At 40.0% G+C, this 23,853-nt stretch overlaps 1 protein-coding gene across 3 annotated transcripts in view; it reads right to left on the minus strand.

Annotated features, from left to right (window-relative positions):
- Positions 1-1,777: 1,777 nt before the first annotated feature.
- The window catches only part of prtga (protogenin homolog a (Gallus gallus)), a 30,171-nt gene continuing 8,095 nt past the window's right edge, over positions 1,778-23,853 (minus strand). For all 3 annotated transcript variants that reach the window (XM_046386194.1, XM_046386185.1, XM_046386177.1), the window contains exons 3-19: positions 21,951-22,095; positions 21,636-21,769; positions 21,143-21,439; positions 20,877-21,036; positions 20,099-20,346; positions 18,092-18,256; positions 16,892-17,197; positions 15,819-16,007; positions 10,112-10,207; positions 9,810-9,996; positions 9,287-9,414; positions 8,894-9,064; positions 7,477-7,656; positions 7,239-7,362; positions 7,014-7,155; positions 6,684-6,797; positions 1,778-6,406 (exon numbers count right to left, since the gene is read on the minus strand). In XM_046386194.1, coding sequence (XP_046242150.1) covers positions 5,972-6,406; positions 6,684-6,797; positions 7,014-7,155; positions 7,239-7,362; positions 7,477-7,656; positions 8,894-9,064; positions 9,287-9,414; positions 9,810-9,996; positions 10,112-10,207; positions 15,819-16,007; positions 16,892-17,197; positions 18,092-18,256; positions 20,099-20,346; positions 20,877-21,036; positions 21,143-21,439; positions 21,636-21,769; positions 21,951-22,078 — 3,204 coding nt within the window. In that variant the 5' untranslated portion in view covers positions 22,079-22,095 and the 3' untranslated portion in view covers positions 1,778-5,971. The remainder of the gene's footprint in view (positions 6,407-6,683; positions 6,798-7,013; positions 7,156-7,238; positions 7,363-7,476; positions 7,657-8,893; positions 9,065-9,286; positions 9,415-9,809; positions 9,997-10,111; positions 10,208-15,818; positions 16,008-16,891; positions 17,198-18,091; positions 18,257-20,098; positions 20,347-20,876; positions 21,037-21,142; positions 21,440-21,635; positions 21,770-21,950; positions 22,096-23,853) is intronic.

Consider the following 23,853-nt stretch of genomic DNA (forward strand, 5'->3'; position numbering starts at 1 on the left):
TTGAAAACTGACTAAGATCAATCTACTTGTCTTGTCAAATTGTTTGTTGTTTTCCAAAGAAGATTCATCTCATCCTTTTTTAGTGAGTCAGCATTACTATGATTTGCTGTTAACATGTAAAAACAGTAGAGGTCATTGTTGTAAAGGTTATGACAATTTTACACAAGAGTCTGCAAGAGTGAGAAGTAATTGTGTGTGTGTGTGTGTGTGTGTGTGTGTGTATTACTGTATTTACTTACAGTTGTCTGGTTTTACATAATGACAAATGATGACACGGGGAGCTAAGACTTATTTGTATCAGCATGCTTATGCTAAATGTTGCACAGGCCTACGATTTTGTAACATTAATAATAAGAAATGAAAATTAGTTGTTAAATTTAACCTCAAGAATGTGCCAGTTTAGAGCTTATTCAATTTTTTTTGTCTCTGAACCTCCATTACATCTTCATATTAACGTGTAACTTGTTTTTGTATAAGTGTTTTGAAGTATAACAGATTTATGTTAAAGTGGCTCAGATTCTTTAAGTAAATATTGTATTATTGTATTATGGCTCAGTGCACTGGAGATTTGATCAAAGAATATAAAATATATTAGGAGAAACACACACACATCATGCCCTTATTTTACTTCATATATAAATGTGTTAGCATATCTAGTTCATTATTGGATTATTATCACTGGTACATGAATGTGTAGCATGTGTCAGCATTTTGACAATGTATGTAGTCAAGCCTGTGGTAATTTGACTTGTTTACTATGTTTAATCTAAGTACATGATAGTTAATATTTGAGCTAATGTATGTTTGTTTTTGACTTGTTTGACATATTTGTATGTATGTTTTATATGTAAAACTAATGATCTGGAAATATTTCTTTAACTAAAGCTGTCAAGTAAACGTAGAGGAGCAGAAAGTGTATTTCTCTATAAACTGAAGTAAAAGCAGTACAAAAGTATTTCATATTTTGTTATAAATCTGAGGTACTTGTAGTACTTGTGTATTTTCACCTCAGCACTCTTTACAAATTAATATATTTGCATAAAAAAACATGTAGAGCTTATTAAAGGAAAGAAACATTTGGTTGATTAATCAATTAGTCCACTGACAGAAAATTCAACATTTATTTTGATTATCATTTTAGTCATATTTCATGCAAAATACAACACATTTAGAGGTTTGGACTGCTGGTTGGACAAAACAAATGTTGTGAAGTGCTGAGTCATTTCTCATATTTTTCTGAAGGTTTACAAACCAAATCCACTAATTACCTGACAAAATCACCAGATGAAATAAAAAAATAATGACCATTAGTTGCAGATGCCTACAAATTAGTTACAAATTAGCTCCACCTAAACCAACAACAGTAACATGCTTGTTAATGCATGAATAATAATAATACTAATATTGTGAAAAATAATTGAGTTATGCAATTGTACAACAGTCACAGGGGACATTTTTCTGCACTGAGTTCTTTGGCTACATGAAGAACATTAACCTGATTATACTTACAAACATGTTCAAGATTTTGAATGCAGGACTTTTGTTTGGAATGGAGTACTTTTACTGTGTGGTATCAGGGCTTTTACTACTTTTACTTAAAATGCTCTGAACACTTATTGAACAAAGAGAAGTTCCCTGTTGCTGCCGTTTTAAGTGTTGATATCGTACATGAGGTACGTTGATGTACATGTACAAACTGTTCTGCAGCCTGGAAGGTCAATTAAGAAGTTTAAGGAACAAGTTGAATTGTGAAATGAATGAACAGTAAAGGCAAGCTGGAATTTTCTACTTTTATTTAAACTGAGAATCAGACTTTTCCATAATTATTGACTGTCTAAAATCTCCTAGCTAAACATTTTTGGCAAAACCAACTTTCAAGCGATTTTGCTGACAAAGACAATCCGACAAAATATAACAAACATGAACAGAAAATACCGGAAAACATGATAATTACAAAAAGGTACATTCAATTTTCAAGACTTTTTGAAACCTGCTTTCTCTTTGAGGAGGAGCAGCTGTGGGCTCCCCTGAGTTTGACTGTAAATGACCCGCAGTGCTCCTCCTCACATTATTCAAACACCACATTACTGCAAAAAGGAGAACGAACAGTGAGTCAGATCATCGGCAGAACAGACGCTACGTCTTACCCCGTTCAGTTCACATTGTTGGACACGAACGTAATTCCAACGTAACACCATTTATGAGATGAAAGACAGCAGACCAACGTCCCCGGTCCCTTGTTTGATGATAGTACAGCTTGGCTCAGTTGTGCAGACATTAATGAGCATATAGCATCTGCACCAATCACAGGAATATAACGATTATAAAAACTCGAGGTAGAACTTGCACCTGTATGAGCTGTAAAGGCCTGATCCAGAACCTGTACGACTCACTATGACAGGTTGAAACAGGTAAACAGTTGCAGTTTTTCGTGAAATATGAGGTCAGTCTCCAGAACGCCATCTTATTTCCTGACCATGAGAGCCGTTTTCAGAGTCTGAACTGAGCCCTTAAGGCTCTGACGATACAGGATATATGAATACACCAAAGGGTTCAAGTTGAAATGGAAATCTGTATCCTTCTCTTTCTTGAAAGAAAACAGACAAGGATTAAAACTTGATTTTGTGGAAACAAATGACGCTGGGTAACGTTTTCTTCCTGCTGTCTCGTAGTACGACACGTTATGCAGTCATAAAATGAGTATGAGAACACTGAAAATGACAACATTTCACACAAAGATAGGATGCTTTTAAACTGATCTCTTGCCAATATGCAACGGTGACCTCTTTGGTTTACTTTGTTTGCTTTTCAAAAGGAAGTTTAACTGATTGTGTCACTTCTCATCCCAAACTTTCCCATGATTGAATCCTCTGTAGAGTCCTCTTGATTAAAAATACAGAAATGTGAAAATATTTGTGCACCCACTGACCATTTTACAATCTTTGTGATATGAAATATTTTTGTGATATCTTCAAAACATCTATAAATAGGAATGAAATGTGAATATTTCACATGTACATCTTGTTAAAAAAAAACCAAACCTCCCATTTAGAAACTCTTTGTATATAAGTACCAGTGGGTGCACATTCACACAAGACTGCACTGTTGCAATGCAGACTTCTAATCAATATAATATACTGTATTTAACTCTTATAATTTTCACCTACAATGTACAGACGTTTGCTTGCAACAGTTTTAGAGAGACTCTGTGATAGGATCATTTCGTGTGCATAAAATTGATTATTAATTGTCACTCCATCGTCATTAAGTGCCCATGCATCCTGCTGGCACTTACTCAGAGTTCCAACCTGCAACTATCTTCACTCTTTCTGTCGCGGGTCAAGGCCACTAATGTGCAAGGCTTCGTTTGAGGAGCAGCGCCTCAACTCATCTCAAAGGCCGCATTTCATCTTTGGTCTGATCTGCTCAGATTATTTCACATTCCTCAGTAACCTTCTGCCAGAGATTAGTTGAGAGACTAAAATAAAACTCAGGTAGCAAACAACTCTTTGGGTTATAGCATCACAGTCACCGCTGCACATTGGCTGATAATACAAACTACTTGGCAGACAAGTGCTAATTTTTATCTATTCTACGGCAAAGCAAAAAAAACCAAAAAAACAAAAAAAAACTACTAGGAACAAAAGTAACTACACTGTGTACTCAGTAGTACATTATCTTCTAATAAAAATATAGATTTTTCCCCCCCCAAATTAAACCGTTTCATGGTGTTCATTCAATACTTCACTTTCTCTGATTAAACACTTCCATTGCTTTAACTACAATCATTCTTCACGTGTTGCATCCTCATGTGGAGCTTCTCCCTCAGAAAGATTAGGCTTCAGTTTCAGCATCTGAGGGGCATCTCCCACATTAAGGCTAATCATAAAGCTTTTCTGTACCGACATGCCACTACAAGCACTTCTGGTGTGAAACATTACACGAATCAAAAGCAAGAAGTCAATAAACAAAAGGGGTCTGTTGTCAAAACAGACGTTACAGCACCTGAGGAGACACTACAGAGGGCGGAGGGCTGTACAAACATCTGAGTTACTGGCACACAATGTCGGGGATACATTCATAGCATATTCTATTAGGCAATTACACAATATGAGGGTTTAGTACTGAGAAGATACCCTGTCAATTCAGCATGTAACATTACATGACTTTTCAGATGTACTAAACCTTGTTCCCTGAGTTTAGGAAAACAATAAGACAATAAAATAAATTCTTAAACGAGGTAGTATAAGTCAGGAATGGCAGGGGCAGCTGCACATCGATGCACAAAACAAAAGCAGACATATACCGTCTTTTCATACCATTACTCAATAATGGACAAATTGAAGAAAAAAACTATTATTAATATTGGCTCAGCAGCTCAGCGACGTCTGATGAGATAAATAAGAAGCTGCATGTGTGTATTCCATGACTCAGTCCACACAGCAGGTGGAACGAAAGAGGGAAGCTGCAGCGCCCTTACCATCCGTAAATCAGAACAAAGTAAGAGGAAAAAACAAAGTGGGGTGACAATCAGAAGAAGGTCATCAGGAAGTATCAAACGTGATGTAACTGAGGCAGCCCATCACATAACGTAGGTATAAGTAGTTATTAAATATACAGTGGAAGTTTACCCGGAGGTAAACTGAGGTAGATAATCAGTGAAAAGGACTCACACTTCCCTTTCGCTCCAGTGATAAACTCTCTTAAATAATGTCAGAAATGTCAATTTTGTCACATTTTTGACAGGATTTTTAAACATTCATGGCGGGTGAGATTTTTTTTTTCAAAAACATACACACACAAATTTAAAATTTAAGAAAAAAAAAAAGACATTCATTGAATGAGAACAACAGAAGCAAAAGAAATCAAATGAAGCTCCCTGCCAACGTCTTCTATCAATCAAGAAATCTGTTGGCTTCCTGTTCATTGTATGTTTTTAACGAATAAAGATAAATGTTAAAAAACGGGTCTCTCTTTGTTTCTTTACACCTCTCTCTCTCTCTCCCTCACACACACACACACACACACACACACACACACACACACACACACACAGTTACATTCAGGCCTGTGGTACACTTGCAGTGGAAAATAACTGCAGGAGGTCGTGTGGATGAATTTTAGTCAAATGTGTCCTTAGCTTGATAGCTGTGCAGAGAATATATATCATTTCCCCTCCTGTGTCATCCTTTGTGGTTTCCTGAGGGTGTGTATTTCCTGTTTCTCTAAGTGGCAGCAACACAATTAAAGGATTAGTTCGACATTTTGGGAAGAGAAAATACATACCACTCTCATATCTGGCAACAAAACATCTCTACAGTTCACTTATTAACACGCTTTATCTTGTTTGTTTAACCTCTGCAAACACAGAACTTTAAAAACCACAATTCATCACTTTTACAGAGAGTTGTGCAACTGAAGTATGACATGCAACAAAGGTTACCAGCTGGAAATTATACTGGAAATTATACCATGTTGCCATGCAATCAGTGGAGACTTCAGGAAATCAGAGGTCTTTAAGAAATATACCACAACTTGTTTTTTTTTTTGTTTGGTTTTTGTACAAATTAAATAAACAAGACAATCTTAATGAGTGAGCTTCAGAGATGCTGGTGGGCAGATTTTATTCCTTTTGGACAGAGGCAGGAGAGCTGTGTCCCCCTTCTCTAACCTCTGTGCTAAGCTAAGCTACAGCTCCTCCTGAGTGTAGCCTTGTATTTAACAGACAAAAGCGTGGGTCATCGATCCTCTCATCTAACTCTCTGCCAGAAGGTAAATGAGTCTATTTCTCAAAATGTTAAATTATATATTTTTTCAGCTCCCTCTACATGAACACATGCGAAGCTGCAGGGAATATGCAGATACTTCTATGACGTGATCTGCTCAGTTGTTCCACTTCAATACTGGTTGACTTTTTTGGAAGTACACCACACTTCACCCTTCACTCACACACACTCACACACACACGGTTTCAGACACACTCAGGCACATGCCCACACACTTGGAGAGAAAGTGCAGACTGAGAGTCGCTCTGCGCTTCACGATTACAGCAGCTGTTCTCGATGGACTCAGTAAACTTCATGTCAGTCTGACTTTCCTCCAGCAGCTCGCCTGGTTCTTCGGTGGGGCTGCTGAAGTCCGAGTCTCCGCTGTCCTCCGCCGTCAGAGACGGTGGGCGACTGCTGGGACCAGACGACAGGTTGGTCATCTCCGTCTCATCGTGAGAGTAACGACCAGAGTCGCCAGTGGCGTGGCTTTCCTCGCTGTTGGAGGAGCCCTCTGTGTCACCGGGACGCCAGAGGAGGGCCTGCATGGTGATGGGCTGGTCTGGAGACAAGGACAGCTCCTCTTCAAAGGTCAACACTGTGGTACCAGGCTGGTAGGAGGCGACTCCATGTCTCAAATTCTACAGAACAGAGAAAATGTTGCCTCAGTTAGCCTGAGTGTGAAGTGGCTGAGTTGCAGATAGAGGACAGAATATCTTATTCTGCTTTTGCACAGAACAAAGAGAATAAAGTTTGTGTCTGCACTTGTGCAGACTGAAGTTCAATTTAGACCAAGATGGCTTCTTGTAATTTATAAAGACAGGGTATGCAATGTATTCTGGGGATCTTTTATTCCTTATTGATCTACAGTTTGCTGATGACAATTTAACAAGCAGGCCTGATGATTTTCAATCTTACCTGCACTGCTTTACTGTCCTTTTTCACATTACTGCTGAACGAAAACCATTTCTCTTTCTTCTCAGTGCTGGGCTGAATGGGACCAAGACAATTGATGATAAGATCTGTTCCACCCTACAAGTGAAAAACATTTTTGTATGAAAAGGCACAAGTCATATCTGGTACTGACTGTTAAAATAATATGACTGTAAGTGTATGTTCAGGGAGTTTACTGCTCATACAACTACATTTTATGTGGTTCTGACTATGTCAGATTGTAATATTGTATTATTATTACTATAGATAATGGATTTTTGTCATTATTATCCTTATTCACAAAGTGTTAAGTACCTTGGTATCAATGAAATGGGTTTGACTCATCATTGGCATGGTCACATCAGCATCTTCAGCTTGTCTCTCAGAGCCCTGATGTCCTGCAGCTGAGGCAGGTGAGCTCACTCCATCTCTGTACATTTTAACAGCTGAAAATTTCCTGGAGGGAAACAAACATGAAGTCACTACAGACAGAGGCTCCTGGAGGAAACAGTGAGCACTGTGTTTGAACATAGTGAGTACCTGTTTTTGCCTCTGCAGACAATAATGAAAGCACAGATGATGATACAGATGAGAGCTATGCAGACTCCCACAGTGATCCCTGTCATTGACTTTTGGTCCAGGTGGTAGAAGCCATCAGAAAAGGCTGTGAAGGATTAAGGCAACACTGTGAGATTATTTGTCATAGCGTAGCCTCGAAAAGCTTAATCAATCACAAGTTCTATGACAGGAAGACTCCGTCCGTAAGATATCAAGTGACCTGTGGAGTGTGTGGAGCCACGGGTGAGCCGAGGGTCGTGACTCGAGGAGAGATCTGCTCGTACGGTCAGCTCCACCGTATGAGAAAACGGACCATCACCCATGATGTTCGAGGCAGAAACTTTCACCAAGTAAACCTGGCCAGGCTTCAGGTTCTCCAGCAGAGCCATGGTGATGCTCCCTGTGGGTGAGAAATAATTTGGGTGTTTAACTGCACCATGTGAATACACTGTTCTTTTTTTTGTCATCTTACTATTATTTACTGGTGTTTTAATAAGATGACTGCAGCCCTCATGACATGAAAGACAAACGTAGAAACAATCCTCAGGGCTGAAGGTGCTATGTGAGAGGAGCTTCTGAGGGGAAGAGCAGGGGGTCAGGGGATTAGGGCTATCCACATTCTCTTAACCAGTACCACCCAGGCTACACACCACATAGGTCAGAACACAGACTGAAGGGGAGGGGGAGGGGTGTTCAGCTTGAGGTGTTTGGAGGTCGGGGGGTGGGGGGGCTTTGTGAACAGCTTCACTTTTGACCCTTTCACCAGTGGCAGAGGGGAATGGTGTGCCTTTTTGTGCATTTCCTGGGGTCATCTGCTCATCTCCTCTGCCTCCCAAACCAGATACAACAGTTTTATTTTTACTAATACCTAAGACTCATTTAGGATATTTGGCTATGTTTATTTTCTCAGCTGTCAGCACTAGCTTTATTTTTTCATGCCTTAATAATATCAAACAGAAATCACAGTTTATACTGTATGTCCCTGAGGCTCTAAAATTACTTAAAAGGCCACTTTATGTTTAACACAATTCCCACTGATTATACAAATGCAACTGCCAGACTCTATAACTTCAAAATTTTTCAAATGCATTTTTCTATAGACAATTTCATAGAAAACTGTGAATCTTGCTTTAAAATGTCTGTTGTAAACTACACAATAAAACAAATGTTTACATTGAGAATTACAGCTTAAAGCTGCATTTATCTATTTTTTTTTTTTTTAGATTAACGTTGAATCAAACAGACCTATAAATAAATAAAAAAGGGAACTAACTACCGTCAACACTGTTGCAGTTTGATGGGAATCTGTGAAATTGTAATCCTGTTCTAACTGAATCTATCAGTAGGACAGAAATGGTCCATTTTTATAGGTACAAGTGGTTCAGAATGATCTTTGTGTGAAGGTCAATCAATATCTTTGTTTTAATCACATTACACCTCCAAACTGGGCCTTTATAACTAAGACAAACGCAGTGTGCTCAGCTGATCCCATTCAGGGGATGACAATGAGCAAACACAGATTGAAGGATGGAAATGTGTTACTGATTTCCAATGGTCCATTTGTGTGGGACAGGAGGACGGCTGTGTGCTTCGCTCCCCCTGCACACCTGTATAAGCTTTCCACAACTCCTCCTTACCTTCTCTTTGCAGCACTTGCCACTCCCCAGCTATCCAGGAGTGTCTGGAGGCGTACAGCACTGTGTAATGTGTCACAGCCACGTTGAGTTCATCTGGGGGTTTCCATGAAACCAGCGCCGTGTCTTCTTCAATTAAAGTCACTTTCACATTGCAAGGGGGCACAGTGGGAGCTGGGTGGTGGGATGCATGGAAAAAAATGCCAGTTTAAATAAGAATACTGTAAATAACACAATAGAATACAAGGTGTCCTTTTAAACAACAAAATTGACATGTGAATATAATGTGAAATAATCACTGTTTTCATGGCCACAACAATATGTGAAGAAATATATATACACAGGATTGTTTTGGCTGACATCAATATTCATATTTGAGAGTTGAAAAAACCCTACCATCAGGGAAAGTGCTCTGATAAACCACAGGGCTCCAGGGGCTGGACAGCTGGTCGATGTGAAGGCGGATGGCGAATTCATACTTGGTGTTGGGCTCCAGATCTCGCACAAGGAGGCTTTGCTCACTCCTGCAGAAGAAAGACATAACATAGGCTTAATGCACCAGCACACTCAAAACATACTACACTTCATGTGCTTCAAATCAGTTCAGTGAGATTTTGGGGTGGTTTAACTGCTATGTATCGAAATAATATGTTGAGGCTAGTCATATTAATCCACAGAGGTTTTATTGTGTTTAAGAACTGGTTCTTTAATTAAAGGTTTTGCCCAGCAGATGGCGATACAGAGTTGAGCTGGCAGTTGGGTAAAAGAAACGCCTAAGTAGTACTGGTGACCTGTAAACCTTCCCTAACATGAGTGAGGCAAGTAAATCTCAAGCATAAACTGTTGTAAAGAAATAGTTTATGTGATATGATTGAAAGTTCTTAAAATGAAAAGCATTGTATTATAAAGATATTCTCACGTCTGCAAGTACAGCACCAGGGAGGCGTTCTGCAGGCCTACTGGGTTGCAGCGGACAGTGTAGTTAATTGCATGACTGGAGGTGAAGGCTGGTCGACCCCAGTGCAGAAATACGGAGGTGGAACTGTTGGTCTCGGCGTACACGTTATGTGGAGGAGGTGGAGGTGGCACCAGGCGATCTCTGACAGCTGAGAGATACAAAAAGAAATGTAATGTTATTGCCCCAACTTTGGCAGTTATAAACAAAGCAAATTCAAGAGCCAACAACATGTTTCAGATGCAATGAAAAAAAAACAGTCTTACAGACACATCCAGGGGTGCTGATAGTCCGATCTGCCTGATAGCCATCTCCGACAAAATTATAAGCCAGAAGCTTGATGTGATACTTCTTCCTTGGGTCTACATTAAGAAGAAGAAAGAAGCCACATGTGTAAATAAATTTAAACATTGAAATGTGAAAAGCACTCAAAGTTCAGCTTGTGTGCAGTCTTAGATCTGGACTTCAGTTGACATCCATAAAGATATTCTCACTAACACTCAATGCAGTAATTCAACAAGTACCACAACACCAAAAGAGATGACAGTGTGATTCCTACAGCCAACAGGAAGCAGGGGTGATACATGAAAGAGACCTGGACTAAGTGGGTGTGGGGTCAGAGAGGTTCTCTGACGACGGTGGTTGATGGTGTGGTGGGAACTAGAGGTGAGGCAGTGTGACAGATGCTCAGTGCTGTAAGTCCTTTGGTCAGTTTCTGCACTATTATCCATCACCCTGTCACCATGACTCTTTTGACTGCAAATACTAAGGCCCTTTCTCCGGCCTCCATCAGGTCTGCTGGTCAGTGGTCAGTGGCCACTCCTATTCAGGTCCAGAATCTGGGGGTTATATCGACAGACAAAATCCCCTGGGCAGGACACCACTGATGGTCAACAGGCCTTCCTGACCCTGAGGACCCTGAAGGCTGAACAAAAACCATGTGGCCATAGGTCCTTCTTACCCCTTAAAGAATACTGAACAGGGTCCAATTTGAACGTTGCATACAATATTAATATAGGTAAAATAATGCACACTGATCCCCAATCTCTCTAATCAGTGTTTCCCATGCTTGGCCACAGTTTGGAGGGAGACAAGACTGTTAGGATGAAAATCATTTTTGACTCATTTTGAATTATTTTATATTTTATTTTATTGACCCTATTGCTAGTTGGAACCTGACTATTCTGCAGAAAACAAACAAAAACCTGAACTATACATAAAACATTTACAGGCTAGAGAGAATAGGGAGACCACAGGGAATGAATTTGTGTCCATGGAGGTTAGAAAAGTTTAGGAGGGGTGGAGTCGAGCTACTTGCACCCCCCAGCAGCCCTTAGGAGTTTCACTGGAGCCAGGCCAGGGCCAGCAGGTCAAGCTGAGATTAAGCTCTGAAAGAATCTGATGTCATGGGTGTATAATATGAGATGAGCCTCTTCTTTTGCTCAGGGATTCTCCCTGAGTACGACTATATGGATATCTGCAAAGACAATTAAGATTAAAAGAAAAATACTAATATACTAACCGCTGATACAAACTGCATTATAAATGTGCAGTGTACCAAGACTGAGGAGATCTGAAGTAAAATAAATTCTCTTAATATACATCTGTTTCTTGTTGCAAGAAACAAATACAGCCAGACGACCAATACTTATTGTACAAAGTCCATCTTGTTATCCAGAGTTTCTGCTTGTTTGTTGTGTCTCTGTGTCCACCTCTCAAGAGAAGCAGGCACATAGTATGCACCTCTACCCAGCCCCACAATACAATGGGCCTGCCGTAATTATGCAAGGGAGTAGCTCTGCAAGGGGGGAAGCTGTGACATCTGGGCCATGACCTTTGACATGGAATCTGGGCAAGCTAAATCCTGAAAAGGGAGGGATTTTAGGGCTCTCTGTGAAGGGGGAGGGTCAAGCAGAGGAAGTGACTGGAAAAACAGGGAAGAGTCAAAATAAAATGCCACTTAATAGGTGATGACACAGTGTCCTGATAAGAGAAACCCAGAGGACAGGTTTGTTTTTCACTCGCAACAGAACAAACACCTGAAGCTCTTAACTTAAAACATGACATGATCAAATACATCGTTATTATGTCCTGAACTAAAACTGAATTAAAATGAATTTCTACCCATAACACACACTATACAAAAGAGAGAGTGTACTGACCCAGTAAATTTACTCTCTACAACCGCTAATAAAACTGTCGTTAATCACTGAACGTATTTACTGCAAGATCCTGATATTGGGGCTGTACATGATGTTTATTTTGATTAATCTGTTGATCTGGAAGAGAAAATAAAAAAATAGCAACAAATGCGTAGTCAAAGTTTTTTTTCTTTTCCGAGTCAAAGTTAATGTTTTCAAATGTCTCCTTTTCCTTTTGACCAACATGCCCTAACTTAATGATAATGAATTTACAGTGATATAAAACAGAAAAGTAGCACATCCTCACATTTTAAAAGTTGGAATTGTCTAAGATGACAGCATTAAAGACTGAAATTACTAATCAACTGTCAAGATTATTGCCACTTCACTTTTGTTTAATCATCTAGTTGTTTCAGCACTCCCTGGTGTAGCATTGAACACAGAACTACAGTTACAAATATAAATATGATTACATAAAAAAAACCAAAACAAAACTGCTGCACTTTGCCTCAGTTGAGTGTCTTGAGTGAAGGCATTTTCCTGTTCTTCCCACTGGGATAAATCTCACATGGCTTTACTTCCATAAATTATGTTGTTTGTATTAAAGGGGATTTTTGAGCCATTTGTGGTCACCTCTTTTTTTTTTTCTTTTTTTTTAACAGCCAAAATGCAGATCCTGCTGGCCCCTGAGGTTTTGTTCTAGCCTGCGAAAGGCCCCCCAGGTCGCGACAAGCCAGGCCTGAACAGGGGCCATAAATGTCAACTCCCACATGAACCCTCACACCAGCATCTATCATCTTCTCTCCTTCCTTCCTTCCTCCTTCTCCCTCTCTTTAGCCCTTACTTACACAAATCAACACACAGACACATATTCACACACACACAAGCATTCTGATGACCAGACTAGAAATATATTTTCACTCCGTTTTTCCTTGTTTTTAATAATAAAAGGAGTTGACAAGATGCAACATGGCCTCCAGCTGTGAGATAAATCTACAGTTACACACTCAACGCTGCCTGGTGCCAACAGGTATGAGAGGTATTTAAGCTTCGACTACGACTACTTGTTCCTCTCATGGGCCGAGCAGGGAAAACACACACAAGGAAAGGTCACATCACAGTGTCATTTATAACCAACTGGAGCCTCTCAAACACATTCCTCTCCCTCAGGGTGTGCTTTCAATCATCTGGATCGTCATAAGTGATAATTTAACAGTCAGCTCAGAGCATGTCCTTCTGAAACTGTACACAGAGCTGAATCAGCAGCATCCAGTACCACTGTAGCTGATAGTTGAGAAATCAATGTTATCGGCTCAAAAAGGGATGACTGCTGTGTACAACATGACAGGGATTATAGGAAATGCCATTTACAGTACAAGCAGATTTAATTTGCAGAGATGACCTGATGGGAAAGATCAACATTCAGCATTTGGTGGTCTCGTGGACAAAGAGTGTCGCTGAGAGTATTGCCATATGCAGCTGCAAAATTAAGCGAATAATGTCTCATAAGTAACCTGACAAAAAACCCAATAAAAACTGATATATTCAAAGACCAAAATTCATATCAGGATTCCCTTTAAACATGTATAGTATCACTGTTAACATTTTCTTGTACTGAATCAAAGTCGGGTTCCCTTAAAAATCTAAATGTTTTAAAATGGCCTCCAGTATGAATTTTAAAATATTAATAGATTTGCCACTGATTAATGAGAGCTATAATAACAGCAAATAGTAATATCTCAAAGAAGGAACTAATAATTGGTAAAAAGTATTCAGTCGAGCCCAGCAGGGTTTTTGTCTTTAATTCAGGATGTGATGCTACACAGGAGGTCGGATGCTGCATTTTACACCTCTCTCTTCTTTCTCAGAAAAGCAAGATAGTGAGCTGAAAAGACATGGTCATTGTTTGGGCTACAGTTCAGTTGGTCTTTGTGGCACCCAAAGCCAAACACAATGACAGTCTTTGATGTCAATGCTCCTTCAGCAACACTGCTAAAAGCAGTCATAAAACACATAATAAATCTGCCTCCACTAAACTGCTTCCCTGTCTGCAAAACTGCAAAGCTGATTTATCAAAGAGGAACAATAAGATACTTCTTTTAATTCAGCTGTAGCTCTGTTTTTTGTTTTAGTGATTGGTTAATTATTTTTCAGCAGCTGTGGCTGCAGCTTCTTCTTCCTCTTCCTCATCATTCAATATTCAGACAACCCTGATGAAGCCAGAAAGAGTAATGGAAAAACACTCAGGCACCATTTATAATGAGCAGATCTCTCTATATGAGTACACACTAGTAGAACCATTATGACCAATAATGAAAAAAAGAGAATAAAACATGCTGAATTTACTCTAATTTTCTATTCATTCTTTCTTTCTGACCACCATGTGAAGGTATTATTAAACAGACATCACACATAGAACATTTATATTTAGCTAAATAGTTTAGTAGTTAAAGTCATTTCATCAATATTACTGTGCACTCTTTTTAGTAGTTGTCTTAGGTTTTACAGATGTCTTGTAAACCTAAAAAGTAAAAGTAGTGGTGCTTAAACCACTAAGCTAAAAATCTAACTAGCTAAATGACTGCAGTATTTAGAGTTAACACCTAAAGTAATTTATAGTGCCTCCTCATCTTTCTTCCTTTCTGATCCCGCTCAAGCACTGAGCTTCCTGATTTACAAGTCAGCTGCTGACCACCTGGTTGACCCCCTCTGGCCACAGATGGTCAGTTGTCCACTGGTTGGGCCTGATCCCCCCCTCTCCCCTCTCAAACAAAAAGCCAAAATGAATCTGACCTAAAGGCCAGAAGAGCTGTGATATGGCCCAAACACCATCTAGCAGCTGCTGAAAGGACACACACACCGAAATCCTACGCAGAGGTTGGGAGGTCATGGAAGTGGGATGTGGTGCTGTTCTGTGGTGCTGCCCAACACATGACCAGACTTAAGCCAGTTCATCAATCATGAGCTGTCAATAAGCGTTGCTCATGGTTTCAACCAAATCTGTCCACCAACAACTACTCCAATAAAGCTTTTGTGAGCTTTAACATTTTCAATCAATTGTAGTCATGCAAACTTCTAACAAAAAATCTGAAAGATTCTTTAAACAGGTTGTAGAAATATGTGGGTGCTTGCTCAAATCCCAAGTTGTCTTTAGCTGCCTAGTGGCCAACTATAACAACATACACTATATAGACAAAAGTATTGAGACAGACCTCTTTATTATTGAATGCAGGTGTGGTATGGAGCTGTTTTTCAGGAGTTGGGCAGGGCCCCTGACTTCCAGGGAAACATACCAAGCATACTAAGACATTTTGGACCATGTTATGCTTCCAACTTTGTGGCAACAGCCTGCACGACTGCACCCCAGCACACAAAGCAAGGTCCAAAAAGACATGAGTCCAGTGTGGAAGAACTGGACTGGCCTGCACAGAGCCCTGAAACTCCACACCAATGCCCATGCACTTAGAATGCCATGTCACCAATGTCCCTGTCAGTGTAATGGTCAGGTGTCCCAATACTTTTGCCTATATGGTGTATGTGAAAAATTATGAGCTATGCTAATAAGACCAATATTTATACAAATAAAATTTGGCAAGAATATATAATTTTTTTTCACATCACAATTGAAAGTACAAGTTATAGAAGATTTAAGAAAAAGTACTTGCCAATCTATGAAGAAATCAGACCAGATCATCCACTGTCTAAAGGGAGCTTGCAGTTTAAATAAAAAGCTTCTGTCGTGTTGTTACTGAGTACTGGTGTTCACAGGACAACTAGGAAAATACTGGGTAATGTCCCACCAGGAGGTAATTAAAATAATACAACAACTCACCAAGACCACCAATAGTGCGTGTATTCTCCGTGGCACTCAGCTGAACCGGGGCACTCTCTGACTGGCTTTCCTCATGGTAGAAGAGTCTGTAGCCTTGCACACTGGCTGAGTTCCTGGGTGCCAGCTGCCAGCGCACCAAAACAGTGGTGCAGTTTAAAGGTTCCAAATGCAGCTCAGGAGCCAGAGGAACTAAAAGAAGAAAAAAATATTTATATTCTGATAATGATATTTTAAGGTGGATTTAAGTTCTATACTAAAACAAGAAAGGTTAGAGAGTTCACAAACAACACTCTGAATAAAGGTTCATGTGAACAAAATGTTCATACTGTGCAATAGAAATCTTAATAATCCCTGAAGGTACTTCAAACCAGGCAAGACTTCAGAGATGTTATTGTTATATATGTTACATACGTGTAACTTCTGTTAGTACATTAGTTTTTCAGAAAACAGGAACTTATTCTTAGAAAACTGAATTGTCTTCACCGAGCTCTTTCCAGTGATTGTGTGATGAACGGAGGAGCTTCCTAACCAGAACTTTACTTTGAAAAGTGAAACTACCATCTGATGCCTTACCAGCTGTTTCACACTAAATGAAGACCAGAGACAACCATATTAGCAGTCAAGGGAGCGATTTCACACATTTTTATTTTAAGAATGAGGGGAACAAAGTTTACCAGTAGAAGACTCCTGTATGAGTTTAAACTGGAGACAGAGGGCAATAGAGATGGGCAGGAAAAACAAATTCCACCCTCCCCCACCTCAAAGCTTCTGATGTGGCTCTAAGCAGCCATATACTCTTTCCCACCCAGAGGCCTGCGTGGCTTCCTTTATGACCCATGACTGAAGCCCTTCCAATGTTACTGACAGTGCAGGGCAAAGGTCACACAGTAACAAACCCAATGCCTTAACAAGATTATCAGAGCAAGCTCTTCTCTTGACTCAGTTCAGTGATAATTCCTTCAAATTTCTCTGTATGCAGATGTAAATATTTTTACAGTGTATCTCCACATTTTGACTTTGCCACATGTTGTTACTTTCAGAAATTATGAGGATGACCCTGCCAAATGTTTTACCTCGAGCACTGGATGCCTTCGGGGTGCGGTGGGACGTCCAGGCAGACTGCTCTCCCCATCCTACGCTGGTGGCAGCAACAATACGAAGGAGGTAGATGGTGTCAGGCTGAAGGTTTTCCAGGAGATGCTGGGTCTTGTCCCCAGGTAGCTCTACCTGTGAGACTGTATTCTCAGCACTGGTGCGATAGGATAAGCGATAGGCAGAGACTCGGCCACGACTCAGTTTGTCTGGAAGGGGTTGCCAAGACACCTGGATGTCCATGGGACTGTTGCTGGTGAGGCTGAGCTCAGGGGCGCGGAGGGGAACTGTGGACCGTCAAGACAGGAAGGTTAGGGCCAAAAAAAAAAAAAAAAAAAACAACCCAGAAAAGTCACCTTTGATGTTTTTAATACTTGCTTGAAGTTTTGTCTGTACAAATAAGGAATATGGGAACCTTAATAATGGGGTACAGCAGGTACAACTTAGAAACATTTTTCAAAACACGCTAGATCACTGATTCATGTATTTTGACACAAATCTAAAAGCTGAAATTGAGAATGTACCACAATGCATTAGACTGGGGGAAAGAGGTTAAGATACAGCTAGGGTGACAGGAATATATACACCACGAGACAAAATTATTTTATGAACTGTTATCATATCTGTAAAATTAGACTGTGACTTGAGCAAAACATGTTGCTACAGTTTGTGTAGATGATACATGTTAAACAAAAGTCATTCTGTGAACGTCTCCCTAATTAGAATTGGACTGACATGTCTTAACCAGAGCACATATTTTAAATACCCTGCAGTTTGTTCTACAAGTTATGTGATATAATTTAATAACTTCAGTCATGTAGAACAGACACATGACAGCCTTGGACCCTCAGGCCAAGACCATGAGTTAATGAAAATTGTCTGGAAATCAAAAACACTCCCGGGTATGTTAGACAAATACAGATACACATATGTACACGAGCTTGTGTACACAGTCACATCGTCTCTTACATGAACAACACTGCAGTTTAAATATGCTGTAAACAAACATCCTAAGAGCTCTCACTGGAACATCAGAGTCTAACACTCTGTCTAAAGATCAACAACAACTCCTTCTCTGCTTATCAGTCTACCTCACTCTTATAATTGACTTTGTTCTTGCTTTGTATTCACCGTGGAAAGGATTTTGTTGTTTATGATTTTCATTAAAATGTATCCCTCACCATCCTCGAGGGTGTGCTGGAACACATGATCCGACATACGACTGGCCCCCATGGGCATGTAGGCCACAACGTAGAAGGTGTAGTTGCAAGCCGGCTCCAGGTCATCGATAATGAAGCGAGTTGTATCGTTTCCAATGACAACTTGATATTCCTCGTTGTTTAATCCTGAAAAAATGATAACATTGTAAATACAGTCTCACAGTTTCATGTCATCATAAACAAAATCAAAAGTACGATGAGACATGGAGTTTTTCACCCCCCAAAAAACAATCTGCTTTGTGATAAAGAACTTTTTTTTTTTTAATATTTCAATTTTTCACAATTGTTTAGATAAATGGCAGCATATTTCAATATAGATGATTTTGCACCATAAAATATACAAACCAAGAGATCAAAATCTTAACCATTAACAAGTCCAAGAAAAGGTGTAAAAATATGCTAAAGGTTTTTTAATATTTAGTGAAACATGAACACTTGCACTTGTTTTTTTCCAACCAATCTGCTGTGTAACAGTTATTTAATTAGAGCAGATTAGTAAAGTCACACAAAAGCTGTATCTGTGCTTGGGGTTAAAAAAAAAAAAAAAAAATACCCAGTGTGATTTCTGACCCTGTAAACAAGGTACTTGAGGAGTAAACCAAAAAGCTTTCTCTGCGGTCTGAATACCTCAGTAAGCCTCTCTGAAAAGTGCAACAAAGTCCTTCCTGTCCAAGTCACACCCTCCCACTGCTCTCGAAGAATACACACTTTTGGACACTCCATCACAGGTTCTAATTAGTTCTTCCTTTCTTTAGAGCACCCATTTAGTCCAGGCTCCTCTGTCTGCAGCCTCAGGTGCAGAACGTACTGTCTGATACTCTGTCAATGTCAACGAACAGCCATTCTCTGTAACTGGACTGAACTGGAGATTGTGTCATTAAATCTAAATCAAGTGCAGAAAATCCCTGAGAGATGTCAGCTATTCAAGAATATAAAACAGAGAGAATTTGTTCAGCTTATTCTTTTTCTTTTGACGTCCCTATCCTCTACAAAATAAAGCAGGTGTTCCCTTTTCTTTAGTTCCGTTCAGTACCTTTCACCTCCCAATGGAAGTCAGTGGCATTATAATTAAGTGCAGTGCTTGAATGAAGAAGCTGAATTTTTTTCTGAAATGTTGCATTGTTTGAATGCAACTCTTCATGTCAACAGCAAGAGTTCCCAGGAAAGCTGAAAGGCTTTCCTACTGCCACACTACAAGCCTTGTGCTTTTTGTGAATAGTATGTCTGCATCCTGCATCTTAACAGCCAAAGGAAAAAGGGAAGGGACCCAGTGCCTCAAAACTCTAAAGCTATGGTCTTTAGAGTACCATTCCTGTTTATTAAGACAAAGTCATAGCTCTTCTTTATTTTGGAGGGGCATTTCTTTTTTTTTTTCTCTTGACCTCCGACCACCAACATAGCACTGACAATCCATAGTTTTAAACTGCTATTTCCTGCTGCCTTAAAGGGAAATTCCACCAATGTTACAAACCACAGTCAGTTTAAGGATTTGGAGGGTACCACTGCATGTGTGGAAAAAGTTGCATTAAGCCTCCAGAGGGAGCTTTGTGAAGTCTGATAAATTGCCTCAAATGACATCACTTGACTCAGCATTATTTGGGGTTGCAAACTACAAGTTTGAAAGTGAAAAAAATCTCTCTGGATGTGGAGTTAGAAAATTAACAGACACCTGTAGCCTGCTCCTCATCTCTGCTTGAGGCAAGCAGCTAAAGTCCCAACTAGCATAACACACTAGAATCTCAAACACAGCTGTCAGCAGTCTAGTTGCATTGTTGGTTATGTGGGGGCCATGTTTTGACAAGGAATAAAAATGGACCACATGGAATATGGTGCATCAGAAGCCCATCATGGGTCCAATAATTTTGTAGGAGTGCAATGCTAAATCAATGGTCATGGCTTTTTTCTACCAGACAAAAAACACTAAAAATATGACCCCTGTTCTCTCTTGTTTGTTTACACACCACTTACCTTCAGCCTTCATGTAATGCACTGAGTAAGCAATAACTTTATCAGAGTTATACAGAGGCCTCTCCCAAGCCAGAAGGATGGCTGAGCTTGACACAGTGTCAGCTCGGATATTCCTGGGGGCACTTGGCCGATCCTCAGACATCACCACAATGAGCCTTGCCATGGAGAGGACTGATCCCTGCTCATTCTCTGCCTGGCACTGATAGATGGCGTCGTCCTCAGGGATGATCTGATTGATGACCAGTTTGCTGTGGCACACAGACACACAGGTGATTTTACTTGTCTTATTATTATTAGTATGCCATCTCTCATTATGTCTATGCCAGGACAATGTTGAGATGAGAAGGTCTGATATCAGAGTACCACTAGTATTTTCCTTTTATTGTTCCTTTTTAAAAATTCAATAGAAGTTGAAATGACAAAAGGCAGATGGCTCCTTTACTGGGGTGCAATGATTCCTATAATTACGTTTAACAAGCACTGACAGCTGAGTAATGGAAGCAAATTATAAGGAAACCCACTACAATCCCATTTGCACTGCTGTAAATTATTCAGTTTCCTTTATACTGTAAGGACAGTAGTGAATTATTTATTTTAAGTTTTAAATTAGCCAACAGACTCTGTTAAACAAATGTTTCATGGTAAAATGTTAGAAAGTACCCTAGAGTAAGGGTTCCCGTTTTGATTACTTCTGAGCATACAGATACAAATACATATGACTTGTCAGAAAGGGTTTTATGGATCTTAACAATGATCCTTCATATGGAGAGTAAGATACCTGTTGTACATCTTTATGCGACCATTGGAATGAACTTTCTCTCCGTTCTTGAGCCAAGTGATTTGAGGTGTTGGTACTCCTTCAGCTTGGCACACAAAGCGGGCTGTGCCGGCACGTGGACGGGTCAGACTCTCCGGCCACTCAACCAAGGAAGGGGGGGCTTTAGAGGAACAACATCAACGAAAGAAAAAGTTCAGTATAATGAAGTTTTTCAATTATCAATACAGGATCCAAACATCCACAGCCAATTTACAGTATATCTTTACCTAACACAGTGACATTGGCTGAAGCAACAGTATAGTTTCGCGTGCCAGGAGTGGTGGCTCTGCACATATAAACTCCTCCGTGCTGTGGCTTAATGTCTGTGATAATGAGGTTCCCATTTCCCAACACTTTGGTGTTGTAAACATCAATAGACTTGCTGTCGGCTCGGCTCCAGGAGATGATGGGTCGTGGGTTGCCTGTGGCCATGCACTCCAGGAGAGCATTCTGGTGCAGGGACACTGAAATGTTCTGTGGCCCAGTGATGATGCGTGGCCTCTGGGGAAGCTGGAGGCTGGTGGCTGCAGAGAGAGAGAGAGAGAGAAGAGTAGGAAGAAGATAGCATTAGTGAACAGTGGTGAACACCGCAGATTCAAATGAAACTGTTATCTCTGTGTTATCTCTTTAGTGAATAAATAAGCCTTTCAACAAACTATCGACCAAGCTAAAAATACTTAATACACAACATGCTTGTAAAAAGTGAGCTAGCTGACACACCTGGGGTGACAGTGAGGGTGGCCTCCGTACTTCGGCGGCGGCTGGCAATGTTGGTGGCGATGCAGCGGTAATTTCCTGCATCTCCTCGCTGCACTCCATGGATCTGAAGAACACCATTGGGCAGGACTGTGATTCTGGAAAACAGAGACCAACACACACTCAGTTACGATACAGCATTTATCATTTACAATTACAATCACACATCCTATGTTCCTAACAACTTCTAATGGCAAAGAGTGGTAACATTACATTTGTCCGGTAAGTATGTGAAAAATGATTACCATTGAGTGAAACTGAAAACAAAAGAGTGCATACCTTTCAGTGGCAAGGGGTAATGTGACCCGATTAAACTCCCAAGTGATGATTGGAGGAGGGTGTCCACTGATTTTGCAGGAAAACCTAGCAACTGATCCTTGTGTCACCACTACTGATGTCGGTTGCATTGCAAAAGAGGAGATACCTGCAGCAGAGCAGCAGCAAGAGGAGACAACTTTTAATAAACACTACAAATTCAAATGCACAAATTCAAATTTTAATGTTATATATTACACGTTAATTTGTCATGTCTCTTCAGCAATGTTTTTTCCCATTAAACTTTTAGTTTGTCAGAACGGGACAGTAATCACCGTGTCCCAGAAAATTCCAATAAATACATGGTTTACAAACTTGACTAAGAACAATTGACGATAAACTCACTCGATAACTGACTGATAACACAGAAACATCTACTGACTTCTCCGGCCCATATTGAGGTTGTAGATCTACCAAAGAACAGAACTGGCCCAGATGCATGGCTTTGACTAGCACACAAAACCCGTACAGTGGAAGAGCTCATTACAACCAAGAAAGTATTCATGTTTTTATCCCTTACATGTAGTCTTTTTAAGATTAAGTCAAAGGAAAAACTCATTTCCCTCAAGGTGCTTCTTTGTTGTGAAAGCTGGTGTTGGATTTCATTCCATGAGGTGCCACAAAACTCACTTTGACATAATACTAAAGAACATTAGACATTGACATTACTACTTGATATTTATAAAAATGTCTGTGGTCTGTTCTACAAGATCAATCCAAAGGCTGATCATCTAATTATCTATTTCTGAATTACCCTCTCCCTGTCTAAACATATTGATGTACTTCAGACATCCATCCATCTCAGTCAGATCCAGCAAATGTCAAAAAAACAGATATGCCTATTACCTTAAGCTACAGACCTGCTGAGCGCTGCAGGAGGGTGATGATAGGAGTGGAACAGCTACATCCTGCATGGATAAGGTTTCCCTGAAACTGAGCTGTTGCCAGCCACCAGCTGAGCAACATGTAATTCAGGCCCAATGTGAATTACAATAAGGTCTTTTACAGTGAACCAAACAGCAGTAGAGCATGCATTTTATAATGATTTAAATTGTTTTAGCAGATAAATGCTTTCTCTGACAGTGGTTCCTCCTGGGCCATAAAAGTCCTAGAAGCCATTAAGGTCACCCACTGCTGCACCGCCCCCTTCTGTGCTCAAAAAGCTGCAGAAGCCTGAGGTCAATCATTTGTTACAAGAAATCAATTGCACTGCTGTTCATGCTGTTCACAGCAAATACTGACATTATGAAAAAAACAGCCTCACAGCAAACTCATTATTATAAATATATCAAACCATCTTTGGTACATAAATGGACAAAGCAAGGATTTTTCCAATAAAGCTGAATTACTATAACCATGCACACATCCAGAATTTCTTCTGCTGAAGTGAGTCATTTGCACTGAGCAAAGAAGAAACAGAAACGGGCAGGAGGCACAGTATCAAACTTTAAAACCACATCTGTCAAGTATTCAGTCTAAAAAACATCCAAACATTCAACATCGTTATCAGTATATTTTTCCACAGAGACACACAACACTGTGCTGTGGTAAACTTTGCTTTCGAGAAAGCTCCAAAGGAAATCCTTCTACTGTCGTGAACACAGTGTGAAGGAGGACCCTGATGAATGGCTGTGTGAAAGCTGGGCTGCCAGGTGTTGTGGTGCTAAACAGCAGGAGAGCTCTGACTGCCAAAAAAATAGCACAAAAAAAAACAAAAAAACCAAAAAACTTCAAATCAAGTTGACATTTGTGGGGGAAATTGAACTTCATTTATACCAAGAGAATTAATTTGTATATGTGTTTGCAGAAGTTTGAATCACAATCTTTCAGTTTATTACATGCATGGATGTTGTTTACCACACTTGTG

This window comes from Scatophagus argus, chromosome 1 (genome assembly GCF_020382885.2).
Source record: "Scatophagus argus isolate fScaArg1 chromosome 1, fScaArg1.pri, whole genome shotgun sequence".
Taxonomy (NCBI): Eukaryota; Metazoa; Chordata; class Actinopteri; family Scatophagidae; genus Scatophagus; species Scatophagus argus.